The sequence below is a fragment of the Lycium ferocissimum genome, chromosome 1 (assembly GCF_029784015.1).
Source record: "Lycium ferocissimum isolate CSIRO_LF1 chromosome 1, AGI_CSIRO_Lferr_CH_V1, whole genome shotgun sequence".
Taxonomy (NCBI): Eukaryota; Viridiplantae; Streptophyta; class Magnoliopsida; order Solanales; family Solanaceae; genus Lycium; species Lycium ferocissimum.
In genome coordinates, this window is record NC_081342.1 from 615,903 (window position 1) to 630,351 (window position 14,449).

The window sequence follows — 14,449 nt, forward strand, 5'->3', positions numbered from 1 at the left end:
AATCCATAGGTATGAAATTATGGTAAGTGAAGGTATTAAAAGAGGGTAAGATAGATCAGAGATCACAGGGATCGAAGTTGTTTCGAAAGACTTACAATTTCTTTGAATTAATCTGAATTTAGCTAAAGATAGAGCATAAAAGATGAAAAAAGTTCCATAGAGGTGATATCAACTTGTTGAAAATATGTTTTAGTCCTGTTAGTTACATTGCTTATAAACCTATCATTTTCTAGGAGTATTTTGACCTTATCGTAGATTTATATGGCAGCAATAATATAGAGAATTTCTAATAGTAGTATTATCACTATTATTTATAATTTTTCATTTGGTCTAAATGACATAAAGAAATATGGTTCAAGGTCGAACCCAATATGTTGGGGACTGTAAGTAGTTACTATTGTTGTAAGATGTTCTACAGAAGTGGTCAAATACAAAACTCGCGCGTGTGTGACAATATTCCTATCAGAAAGAAAGACCGAGAAGATTGACTGAAGAACTCGTCTTAACAATTGCATTTGGTGGCCTGGGGATCCTATGTTTAAGGTCACTTTGTAGGGGGCGGATCTACTTGGGACCAGGGTGTTCGTAAAAAAAAATTACAAACAGATATATAGGTGAAATTTTCGTGTTTATGCGCATATATTAACTTTTGAACACCCCCGGCAAAAAAATAACAACAGATATTTAGCTTCTTTTTTTTTCCGAACACCCTGAATGAAAATCCTGAATCCGTCACTGACTTTGTATGCATGTGCATGTTATTTTCGTATGATTATCGGCTTGTATGGTTTATCGATGGTGAAACAGAGAAGAGCTAGTTTTGCATTTGTTTTTGCCCCTTAAAGGTGTAGAGTACTCTCTTGTTGGAAAAATATTTTTTCTGCGAGATCTATATGAACATTACAGATTTACAGCTAAGAATGATTAGTAAGCAAAGCCAAGAAAACGACGACAACATAAATCAAGGCTAGGAATATGGTAATATCAAGAAGCTATGCATAATATGGGAACCTATATTATCCGTTATTAGATATGTGAGCCCGTTTGGATGGGCTTATGACTTTTGACTTATAAGCCAAAAGCCATAAGTTAGGAATTGTAGCTTATTTTTCTTGTTTTGGCTTAAAAACAAGTGCCTAAAAGCACTTTTTTGTATTACCCAAACATCACAAAAGTGCTTAAAAGCTATTTTGGCTTAAAAGCAGGTAAACTAAGCCAATCCAAATAGGCTCATGGGCTTATTCGTTTTTGTCTATCCCATTTTCAACCCGCTCATACCCTATCTGACTTGCGGACTTGACAGCAGTATATGGGACCTGGGTTTTCCGAGAGGAACAAAATTATTAGCTACCGAACTCCATGTGTTGCTTTGCACGATCTTTTCAGACTATATTGGTTCTTAGTTTGCATTGTACTTCATCAATTAAGTCGTTAATTAAAAACCTCTCTATCAAAGGGCACAAGAAAGATGGAAGCTTCAACGAATTAAAAGATCTTTGATAACCTCTGTAATACCAATGATCACCTCAAAGTAAAATATTACAATAAAAGCAATACAATTAAAAAAAGGTAGCATTCTTGTACAAGAATAAAGTCGACAGGAAAAACGGAATTAGATAGAAGATTTGAGGCAATTAGCCAGTTCACAGTGAAAACAAGCAAATCTCATGGTTGCTACTTTACAGTCTTGATTCCTCTGAATTCTGGACTAACTGCTTCTGCCAAGTGCCAACCTTCACTTGATGCAACTCTTTATGTGTAAAGTAATGGCTCTGAAAATTTTCTTTTCTTTATCCTTTATGGTAAATATTGTGGCATGGGAGGTACCCATCTTTACAGCCAAATCAAATGCTTGATCTGTATAACTGGGTAGTAAGCTAAATTGTGACTCAATCTAGGTATAACTCATATCATCTCTACTTGGAGTGTCGTAAATTGTTGGTAACTCTTAACCAACCCATATCTTCTTATGGGATGGCTTGCCATGCAAATTTCTACCACTATATTGGGGCATGACTCACTTTGCATACCTCAACGTTGAAGCCACAGTCCATTAAAAAGAGTAGCCATGCACGTTGTTGTTCCGAAAGTCTGTCTCTGGGACCTTTCACTTCAACGAGCTTTGCTTCACCTCTGTAGTCGTCATGGAAGCGCCACAGCAATAAGTCAGGCATTCCACTTGACCAGCTCCTGTAATCTTGAGCCAAATTCCGACAGATTGACGCAAGACAAGGACCCCCGATGCATGTAACAGCTGCTCGGAGCTCAGAAAGGGAATGCTTGTCCCAGTTGACTCCCCTACAGGCTGTTCCCACGTGTGATTCCCATGACATGATAAGTAACTCTTCCGCCATGCCATGCTCAATCTTATCTAGAAGAGCTTCTACAAGACCCCTTCTGACTTCATAAAAGCTATCAGTTTCCAGATCCAAAGGTGCAGTCTGTGCAAAAAGACTTTATTTCTCAAGAATTTCTTGCAGATCAAAAAGCTGAATAGCAAACCATGAATGTCAAACATAAAATGAGACAATGGAGTATTTAAGCTATTTAACAGTTCAGCATTATCTTTTCCAACTAGTTTGAACAGTGATTGTAGATCCAGCATGTAATAGTACCTTGCATTTGTTGCTCCCAAAAAAAATTGTTTATTAAAGAAAACAAAAGTAAACAACCATCATCACTCAATAAAGGGGACTTGAGGAACAAGGAAAAATAGTGTCTTCTGAGAACACGTTGGATCCTATTTTAAATTACTATTATCACCGTTGAGCAGAACTTAGAAGGAACCTAATATAATTGGATAAATTTTGCAAAACATGAGAAACATAATCATCAACTTTCGCACTGCTCACTAACTATGAAGTTAAGCATATTGTTTCTTTAATCGTTAAGCAAAGCTAGTGTTATCTGCTGTAGTAACAGTTTCATGTCGTGTAACTGAATTATCAACGGAGTTATCACTTATCAGCCCAACCATTTAGCATAGAAGTTCTGACAATAGCAAGGCCACAATAGCCAAGTCTATGGAAAACATCAAGCAGGTAATACCTGAAATTTGGTGCGGAAGACATTTGGTACATCCGCAAATACAACGTCCCACATTAGGAGCCCGAAAATAGTCAACCAAATCCCACTCTCAGTGTGAACCCCCTGCCAGCATCCTCCTTCTCCAGCATAATACTCTAGAGCAAGCTCTTCTACTCCACAACGTTCACCATCCTCACCATAAAAGACATTCTTCACCCCTGTTTTGCAGTTGACCGGTCTGCCCTGAACATGAACCTAAGGAGCCATTTGGACATAATTTGAAATCATGACATGAAATCAGTAATTTGAAATCATGGTGATTTGGAGTTGAAGTTTTGTTAGGACATGCAATTTGGATTTCTTAAGTCGTATTTTTTTTCATATACATAAAAACCCCACAAGTTGTGAAAATCATCAAAAATTTTCCAATTCTGATACAATCTTACCAAATGAGCAAATCAAAGTTCATAACAAAATTAATACGCTACTAGAACGCCTTTCTAAAAAAATACAACATCAAGTGATCGAACTTTAGTTCAATAACAAGGAAAATTGAACATGAGTTGTATAAGTAAATGCAATTTGGTAAATGATTGGTAAGAGTAAATTTGTTACCAACTTGCAGATCTTTTAATATTTGATATAAATGGTTGGTAAATATATCTACCAACTTATGGATCTTTTTTTACAAATATAAACTTATGGGTCAAGTTTTACATTTAAAAAAATTTGAAACCTTGATTTGGAATCCCAAATCATACCTTTCTGGAGAATTTGGGATTTGAAATCATGATATGAAGTTGAAGTTGATATTTTGTGCAAATTGCATAAACAAACGCCGATTTGAAATCAAAATATAAAATCATGATTTCAATCGCATGGCCAAACGCCTACCAAATAATCAAGGAGGAGGATGAATCTGAAACTGTAGTGTGATACTGATATCTTAAGAGAGTGGCAGAAGTGCAAAGGGGTCCATCAGAGAAACTCATAGGAGATAGAATGAATTACCTCCACTATCTTCCTATTGACGGAATCCAAAAAACTGGGAGTTTTCCAACGTCTAGGGGGCTTCCCCAACCGCAGAACCCGCCTCTGTAGAGCCACTATAGAGCCAGCACGAACCCAAGGATCTAGCAACCCCTTTTCAGCTACTTCAAGACTCTCATCAAGCCACCCAACATGCTCCAAATCAACTGAGAGCCTCAGAGTCCAATATCCCCTTCTTCGATCAGATTTAAATTTAACTAGCAGCAGCTTAAGCAAATCGATTGCATCTTTATACCTGAAAAAGTATACCCACTAAATTCCAAAAACACAAGCAACTTCACTTAGAACAGTATCACCACCATTACAAGAAAATGTCCAATGAAGAGTGTATATATATCCACCTGACTCTATTCCCATTTATTTTTTGGCATAGCATGAACTCGCGCACTGTTTAACAATATTCTCAGAGGCTCATAAGACACCTGAAATAAGTCCACTTTTAAAGACTACCTCCAGGCCATTCACTCAATTCAATTCACCAGCCTAACTAGCCCTCGCCAGATCATAAACCAGTTCCAATGAGAATATTGTTAAACTGTGCGCGAGTTCATAAACCAGTTCCAATGAGAAAACATGCACACAGACATCACTTGTTGGAAGAACTGATGTCAATCTTCTGAAAGAATCTGAGAATCTAACCTAAAACCTTAAGGCAATGCATGGAGTTGCCTCGGACATTAGAAAACTCTTTGATAACCCTACACAATCAATAGGGACAAGTGTATTCTCTAACACCCTCCCACACGCGTAACCCGATTTTGGGGTTTACACATGAATACTGATTTTCTTTGGGTCTTTCTTTTGAGAAGATTGAAGAGCTGACCTGATGTAGAAAAGATGTTCAACAGGCTGAAAAGAGTGCCTGGACGGTGAGTAGGCTCAACAGGCTAAGGAGCGGGCTTGGAGCAAAGTTTGTGGCTCGATGAACTGAATTGAAAGAGAGAAGCCCAGACAACTCTATGGGTTTAGTTGAGAGAGAAGCCCAAAACGATAGAATATGAAGAGAGAAAGCATTGCGGCTTTGATACCATGTGAAAGAATTTGAGCATCCAACCCAAAATCTTAAGCAATGGGTGGAGCCCCAAGAACAAACCCCTTTGGTAACCCTTACACAACCAATGAGGGACAAGTGTATTCTCTAACTTTAAAGACAATTCAATGGCACTTGTTGCCTTGAACAATTAAATAATTTCTACATTTATATATACCAATATAAAGATCTGTGATTTACCTCTACGGCTCTACCATTTTTCCTTTCCCTCTTTTGTTGATCGACATACAACACATATCAGGGACTAAACTCTGTACTGTCAAGTGATGGAAGGAAAAAATGGTTGAAGAAGGCCAAACAAGCAGAATAGCCACTCATGTCATGAAACAGACAATAAGGCGTGTAACCTTCTAAAAGAAAATGTGCTTCATAGATTCACTCTAATTACTAAAGAAGATTATATGAGATACTTAAAGATAAAAAGTTTCTAATACTTAGGAGTATATTTGGACTTTTTCCTAATAGAAAATAACATAAATGAGTATGTGCTCCATAGCTCCAATGAGTAAGATAATAAAATGAGTACTTGAAGGTTCCAGAAAAGAGAAACCAAGTCTTAGGAGAATGAGACTCACTTACAAAAATCTAACTATTGAACTTTTAAGACAAGTATGATTTCATGAAATAGGAAACACTTAACAGCTAAGTGAAGACAAACCTCGATCAAAATTTACTGTCTAAATACAAATGACTGTTTTCCCCAATTATGGAAACTCAACATATCAGAAATTAACCATCTTATGGAACTCAACATAAAACATAACCCTATTTACAAGAGCTTACCATGTGACAGATTTTCTCTTCTTCTTTCAACCGTAACACGCACCACTACCCCCTACTTTTGCTGGAGTAATGGAAGACAACCCAGAGAAAAGGAGGGGGTGGGGGGGGGGGGGGGTGCAGGGGGCAGATATAGTCTTTGTGAACTTCACTATAGAACTCTCCCCTTCTGTTTTATGCATCTGAACATGCAAAATACTCTTCTCTAATCTTCTCATTCCTCTAGACATAAACTTTTCTTTTTCAGAAAAGGTCCTCTGGCCTGATTGGTGTGAAACAAGAGAATCATTTCATACTCATTAATTTAAATGAGCTATTATACTGTGGAATTCTTCCTCGTGGATCATGGAATATATAAATTGCAACTTAAGGTTTCTAGGGGATGAAGCTAATATCCAGAATAATCTGTTATTAAATTAATATTGTTGTTCAAAGAATGAACTCTGTTGAAAGTTCACAAAAGTTAAGATCATTAGAGAATAACTTCTAATCAAGCATGTTGGACCTCCTCACCTCCGTTCATGCTCCAGGAAAGAAACACCCAACAGGATCACCTTAGAATAGACCCAACTGGCTGAAAAGCAAGATAGAAATGCAGCCATCGACCCAGAATCTGATGATCTATCTTCCTCCACAAAGCTAGATACGTGAGAGGCAGAAATCTCAATGCATCTTGATACCAACTCATTGTTGTTCTCGTCAAGAGACTCATCCATACCTTGTGCAACCTCAATGGCCTAAGGGCATTAAATTCAAACTAAATAAAAGGAAAAAACTTTTTTTTTCTTTTGGATAGCTAGTAAGGGGGGGAAAGTATCTTTACACAAGGGTTAAGTGTACCTCCTCATAAGACAATAGGTCACTTCTGTCTGGAAAAATTTGGTCCGTGAATATGCAGTTGTAAGCAGGATATTTCACAATGCCCAAGTCGACAAGTAAAAATGCCGACAGGTCTTGCTCTCCATTCAGAAAAAATAGCCTCTAAAGGAACAAAAAGTTAAGAAGGGCACATGTCAAACAAACAATGTTTACATACTATAAGGCTAGACAACATAATAGAAATTTCTCAAAAATCACCTCGGCACGCCAAAAGACAGATTCAGCTGATGCAGATATCCGGACACAACTTCCAGTTTTCCCTAGAATCATACTTGGAAGGTTGGGGCTGCATTGATGGCATTTTGAAGAAATTACATGAAAGAATATTAAGGTGTGGTACAGAGTGACAACCGAGGAATAAAAAATTTAAAAACAACGTACCATAAACCACTTTCATATGCACCAAGAACCCGAGCAACATAATCTTGCTTTCTTGTACCATGATCAGAATTTTGGGCGATCTTCTTATGTGACTGAGCTAAATCTCAAAATAGAGCACACTCGTAAGAAAGATAAATGTAACTCAACCAAGTCAATCGAAACGCCATTATCATTGAACATGGAAGTCCCACAAACAAAAGGGAGAATGCAATGAACATTTAAGTAGTATCTAGAATATTTTACTTCAGAGACACAAAATCAGTAAGCCTAATCTTCCAAGAGATCCTGATATGACTACAACTAATATCAGACAAAATTTTGGAAGAGAAAATATTTCAGGCAGTTAATCAATGAGAACACCTCAGAGAAACAACTACTAAAAACTTACAGCTGTTGCCTGCAGCGCAGCTATTATGACAGCAGGTGGAGAAGCAAAATGGATTTTTTTTTCTGTACCACCTAACCGAATCTATTTATTTATTTCTTTTAAACTTAAATTTTCACATTTTCCTCCATTGCACAGAAGACAATCACTCTACTTTCCTTATATCTCTCCCTCGTGCAAACCAAGCTTAGTCATACAGAAATTAAGCACTGAACAGATCCAGAGAAGACTGAAGGCAAGCACAAGCTCTGACAAAGTAATACTTTATTTATTTTCCTTTGTTCTTTTCCTTCGTACGGAAAAACTACTACTTCGTTTCCCCAGCTAATAAAGATTAATCAATCTTTGATAGGTAAATATTGAAAGTTGTATTGATATGGCCCCTAAGGGGATGCCAACCCAGTAGAAAGTTACAAGAGACAAAGATTAGTAACCTAGTGTACAGATTGAATCTCAGCGTATATTTCAGAACACACAAAAGGAATCTGATTTTCCACTCGCTTTAACACAATGCATGTAAAGAACAAATGACGTTAGTGCTACGAATTGTATGGCCCGTATCTGTCCACACAGTATCCTGTTTCTGTGTAGTCATCAGAAGCCAATTTCTTATTGGAGCATTAACTATGGCATCAATCAAATTTAGATGGAACCTTCCATAATGCTCCAAACTTTTCATGATCCTAAGGATAGCTACTTTTTTTTACCTCACGAGAGAGTATGCTAGGAAGACCTTCAGGCACAAGCAAATTCATCAATTTGTAGATCTTAAAATAGATAAAACACAAACCTTGTTAAGACTACAGACAAGGTCCCGTAGTTCACCAACATTAAGAACATTCAAAACCTCCTTTAAGTCATCAATTTGTAGTTTATCAATTGATTCGAATAAAGAAACACATTCTGCTTCTGCAAAGTAAGAAAAATGACTTAGATGATGTTGCATTCAGCTACTCTTAAAACAAGACTACATAGAATTTACCACAATGTAATACAATGTGTCTACCAGAAAGCCCCTTAACAGCTTCTTCATAATCACATATTTCGGCATATGATATGCTAGCCATCCGAAACCATGGACCTAAGGTAAGAAAAAAGGAACCTCATATGATCAAGAAACTTCTTGACTCATCCAGTAATGGACCATTCAAATTTTCAAGTATTCACAAAAACAAAACACAATATTATAAGCATTGGGTCGTGCAAATTAAGGAAACTGAAACCACACCCTTCTGATATGATCCTAATAGCAGCTGAATTATCAGTCAAGCAGGGCAGGTAATTTAACATTATGTAGAAAAAGGCCTATGCATTATTACCGTGGTCTCATACATTTGCCATTTTTTTTTTTTTCCTCTTTTGTGTGGATAAGTTAGTACCATGTTCACATGTATCATTGACAACTTTGTGAATTTCAATAAACAGCAGTATCACGTGTTGCCCAACTTCAAGCTAATCACCTAAAGTTGTACTCAGTCTGCAACTGGGATCCTAAGAATGTTAAAATATTTTCAGCATATGATATGGTTGAACACTAAGATATGATACCAAAGCTGCACCTCACCACAATTGCATCTGAGTTGAAAATATCTATGATACTTGAGGTTATTATAACAGCAAAAATTTGACAATTAATATAGAAGCTTTTTTCCAGCAATAGGAATGCAAAGACATTGGGACCTCTGTAGATTAGTATCCTTCACTAGCTTAAAAATAAGAATTGATTCTCCCTCTTTCTTTTCAAAGTTATGGCATACTTTTCTGAGAGATAACTTATCGACCCAGTAAATGAAGTATAACGAGTCTTAAGGTTCTTCCGAACTTGCAGGTAGGAATCACATAAATAACTACTTCCACTTCAAGAAAATTACCTCTCATGAGTGGGGTTCAGATAGCTGAGTTCTACTTTTGAGGAAAACTTGATTGCAATTTATAATTTTACAAGCTAATCCAATCCAGATAAAAAATATAAAAGATAATGTGTTTGATGAGTAAAACCTTTAAGTGATAATTTAGAGGACGAACTACATTAAATGTCAAAAGCTAGACAACAATTAAGGGAAGCTCCTAAAAACCAAATAATATATCCTTTTCATGCAGAATGCTCCATTATTAGCATATGGAACCACAAGCCGAAATTTATTGGGAAATCAGCAAGTTGAATCCAATAGGACCGACAATGATAATTGAGGTGATGGCACTACAGTATTGTCCTGCGTCTTTACATGCAAGTGTATCCTGCTCATATCAAGAATCAATTATGGGTTTGTAGCAGTCAGGAAAAGTAGTGTCTGAAAAATAATGATATCATGAAAATAGTACTAACTAGTTACACCCAGTCTAGTAGTAGCTGAAGCTGGAATGAAGACCAAAGGCGACCAAGGTTCAAATTTTAGCAGAGGCAAGAGAGTTAGGTGACTTTTCTCAATCTATCTAAGTCTTGGTAGAGGAATTACCCGATAATTTATACTGATAGAAGGATGCAGGGACCCGATAGAATGGCTGAGGTAAGCTGACCCACACCGATGTTATTGAGAAAAGAAAAAAAGGACACAGCAATAAGTCATTTCCAATAAAACGGGAAGCACAACTGAGTATCATGTTTCAAATCTTCCCAGACATTGAAAGGTCTAATGACTTATTAAACGAGTAGCATATGTGAATTCCATAAATAAAGCAAGGCTACTTCGTCCGTAAAGATTCCGAAATTGACCAACTCTAGAATATTACAGTTGCAAGCCAAAAGAGCGATTAAAGTTGAACACCTTTACGTGCATAAAGCCGAGCAAAGAGCCTTTGACTATCATCTGAGAGTGATAAAAAAGATTCTGTACCAACAGAGGAAAAAAAAACAGAGTTATATACGCAAAGTTATCAAGGAGTAACTGGGATGATCCAAGTGCTGAAAATCCTACTCAATAAGGTCTTCTCGCCTTCAGTGAAAAGGTGTGCATTGCTCTCCAAAACCTCTTTTAGTAAAAGTAGAAGGTTATGCTGGTATTTTGCAGGGATAGGAGGGTGAGTCTTGGAGAATTCAGCAGCACATAGAGCATTTCTTCGAAAGGAATTGAATTCTTGGAAACTAGAGGAGTCCTTTTCGTCAAAAGACCCAATGCTAGAGGAATACATCTGAATTGGGACAACTGCACGAGGATGCTGTGGAATAGAAGTTATATGTCCCTGAATCCATGTAAGTTAGTGATCAGTCCATACATTCAAAAATCCAGGATTTGAATTGATGAAAATAACTATTTACTAGATAGCACAGCAAGTCGGAGCTCTCATTGCCTTTTCTTAAATCGTTAAAATGCTAATTCAATTTTGTATAGGATTCCTTGCACTCGGAGGTTATTGAACACCTTTTTTTAGAAGGGGAGGTTATTGAACACCCTTTAACAGGCCCAATAGTCTCATTAGCAAATAACGTGGTAGATTCTGCAGTGGCTCATACTATATGCTTTAAACATTCAATTACAATAACAACAAAGGTTAAGGTAAGTTGAAGCTCATGAGGGAAATGGAAAAACTTAGAATATGACCACAAAATGTCTAGTATTGATTACCTCAAACATCAGCTGGAACTTGTCTATCAATGGAGATAAATACTGTGCCAATTCCCTGGGAATGAAACCTAGCTCTTTACTCTGACCAGTATCTTCCGTCAGAACCTGCCAGAACATACAAGCTATGCGTTTCAGACACATACTTCAGATACAATGTTATCAATTAAAGATAACCATAGTGAAAATCAACCTTGATTGCATTCGGATCCTTGACATTCTGGGAATCCCTTGACAGCATTACCATTGCTCCAATAGTTAACTCTATGTCATCACCAAACTTACGGCCAACAATGAAAGTATCCAGCAAAATCTTAGAGTTATCATCATCTTCCAAAGGTTCCACACATTTAGACGTCCCGTTTTCAGAAGGTGACAAAGGTGAGTGTGTGATGTTGTCAATTCTATCATCACTTATTTGGTGGTGAGGACAATCCTCTAGCCTAGAAATTGTGGACTTTGCACCAGACAGAAGTTTGCATTCATCATCGAATTTGACGAGACCATCTAAGTTTTCCATTCTATTAACCCCATTACAAACACTACTCTCTCCTGTACAAATTTTGGATCTGTTGGTTGTCAAAGTAAGTGAGACTGATGATGAATTGGACTCATCTTGTACATTATTTTCGGGACCATCTGAGCTGCTAATTTCAGAAGCCAGATCACAGATATTACCATCACCGGCTCTCGGACCAACGTCGGTCCTTGTAAAGTTTGACTCGACTGATGAGACTGTTACTTTAGGTCGTGTGCAGAATTTCAACTGGAAAAGGGTGCACTGACTCAATTTTCGTTTAGTTCCTCTAGCAAGGCACTTATCTGAGAAAATCACATTCCGCTGTAAGCTTTCACATAGCTCAAGTTAAATGAACAAAAGAATACGTCAGATTAAAAACAAATTAATGAACTTGTTGCAACAAAAAAAGGCTGGTTTTAGACTTGGCAAAAGGAAAAGAGGTGTAAGAGAGACGACTAAATTTCATGGTTCTCTTTCTGCGATTATATGTTACCTTGTAAAACCGGATCTTATGTCTGCTCAATACTGAGAATTAGTAGTCTAGTGAATATGTCAAATTGTTAAATTCATATGATGCCTAAGTAGTACAGGCAAAGAACATGAGTCTCTCTTAAGTCTTAACCAATATGTTCTTTTCGTGAGATCTTCTTTTATCTATGATGTCAATTAAACACAAACTGCAGAAGGAATACTCACAAAGAGTGTCAACAATTGCAAAATGAATTCTTTAAATTTTGAAAGCAAGAATTTTCCACTAACTTATATTTACATTGTGTTTGTACAAAATGCTTTCTCCATCCTAACATAATTCATCAGCATTCTGGAAATAAGTTAATAACTCATCCATAATTAACAAATGATAACATAAGAAATTTAACACTTCAAATACCTCCTCCAGAGGCGGATCTAGTATTTAAACTTTATGTGTTCGAGTTCTAAATTCTACCACAGCCCATTTGATTTACTGTACTCAAAATCTATTATATTTACTTATCTAGTGGGGGGGTTTCACATGCATAGGGTTATGAACCAAAGCTAGTGGGTTCACCTAAATCTGCATCTGACCTTCTCCAGCAACTTAAACATTTTCCTTCAATCCGAAGCACAATTGCAACACGCATAAAACATGACAAGATACCACATTTACTCTACTATTGAGCTAAAAAGGGAAGAAAATTCCAAAAAATTCTCAAAAATACAATTTAATTAACATGAAAATCACAAATAACTCCACATAACACTAAAGTAAGAATATACCTAAATGAGAGTTAATCTCGCCTCGAACCTTCTTTCGACATACAGGACAATCAACCATTTCTTCACCTTCATTTCCATTTCCATTAACAGTGCTTACCTCATCCTTATCTTCCTTAGGAGCAATTTCAAGTCCCTAAAATGAATAGCTTTCATCAAAATTAAGCAAAACTTGAAATGAATATAGCTGTGGTATCCCAGTATTGGTAAATTCTGTTTTTGGTCCATGTGATAAAACTTTTGTGTGTATTACTACGTGTTGCTTTATTTGTTTTGTATATTGATATTTTGTTGTCTTATTTTCCTTGTAATCCTGCATCGACTAAGTTTCTTTTGAGCCGAGGGTCTATCGGAAACAGACTCTCTACCCCACAAAGGTAGAGCTAAGGTCTGCGTACATCCTACCCTCCATATTCTCCCTAGACCCAAATTGTGGGATTACACTAGGTATGTTGTTGTTGGTCCATGTGATATATGGTTAAGCACATATAACCTTCAATTAATTGTAATGTTCACTTTTGATCCCCATGCTTGTGAATTTTCAGAAATGAATCAGCAGCAGCCGCCATTGAAGAAGCTTTTTGAAGCTTGCCTCAAATTTTCCAGGTACAGGTATGAGTCTTTTAATTGGATACCGGGTTATGGGTTGGATTTATTAATTAATTAGGGGATAATTAAAATAGGCCAATAGGATGATGACACTTGTCCCTCCGTTAAAATGAGGGGCATATCAATGCCAAAGTATAACAACAGGGGTATATTCGGACCAAAAGCATAAAGACGGTATATTTAAACCATTTCTGAATGTAGAGGGGTATGTTTGGCCCTTTTCTGTTTAATTATTCATGTTACTGTTATAACTTTGTATTGTTACTCCCTAATTTGAGGTGAAAACCAGACATTTGAATTAAGTAAAGGCTATATATGTGTTTAGCCTAAATTCACAACCAAAATGTATCATCTAATCACCTCTTCTTCTTCGACCTACTTTTAACTCCTGTTATAGCCCAATCTCTCACACCTCCTCTTCACATGCCGAAACCACACATTTGAATTAATTAAGGGTTAAATGTGTTTAGCCTAAATTCACAACCAAAAAATGAAATTAGGGGACCAAAAGTGAGGTACCTGAGTAGAGGTGAGAAGAGAGTGACGGCGATGACGGCGACGGCGACCGATTAATCTGATTAAGCTTTCTCGACCTTTGAGCATCGTACAATAAAACCCTAATTTGGATCCAAGCTTACACTACAAGGAAATGCTCAATTGTCCATATATTTATACTCTGCTATTATTCACTCCCGCCAAACTACAATATTTTCTTTTTTACTTTTGAACCTGACCAATACCAACAAAACCCACCAAGAGAAATATTTTTTTAATTTTTCTTTTTCTGTTACATGAGGGCCGGGGAAGGAAGAGAAAATGAGTAAGGGGATTACAATGTTGGATTCAAACCCTCGCCAACAAGGCAAAGATTAATAAAATGTTTGGTTGGGCCACATTTAATTAGTGCAGCTTGATGATATTAAATATTACTATTAAATTAAATAATATTCGTA

The 14,449-nt window shown here is 36.8% G+C and overlaps 1 protein-coding gene across 6 annotated transcripts; it reads right to left on the reverse strand.

Moving 5' to 3' along the window:
- Positions 1-1,476: 1,476 nt before the first annotated feature.
- LOC132061157 (fanconi-associated nuclease 1 homolog) lies at positions 1,477-14,233 on the reverse strand. Of its 6 annotated transcripts, none has more exons than XM_059454599.1 (15): positions 14,016-14,229; positions 12,891-13,023; positions 11,307-11,935; positions 11,117-11,221; positions 10,469-10,733; positions 10,325-10,381; positions 8,536-8,634; positions 8,344-8,462; positions 7,169-7,260; positions 6,986-7,073; positions 6,749-6,889; positions 6,422-6,645; positions 4,039-4,312; positions 3,049-3,282; positions 1,477-2,441 (listed from the first exon to the last, which is right to left on the reverse strand). In XM_059454599.1, exons 1-15 carry the CDS (start codon positions 14,097-14,099, stop codon positions 2,001-2,003), a joined length of 2,985 nt encoding a protein of 994 aa, XP_059310582.1. In that variant the 5' UTR covers positions 14,100-14,229; the 3' UTR covers positions 1,477-2,000. The 6 variants fall into 6 exon arrangements, with proteins under 6 accessions (XP_059310582.1, XP_059310181.1, XP_059311518.1 ...); XM_059454198.1 differs by having other exon boundaries at positions 10,319-10,381; XM_059455535.1 differs by having other exon boundaries at positions 8,560-8,634; positions 14,016-14,228.
- Positions 14,234-14,449: the final 216 nt, after the last annotated feature.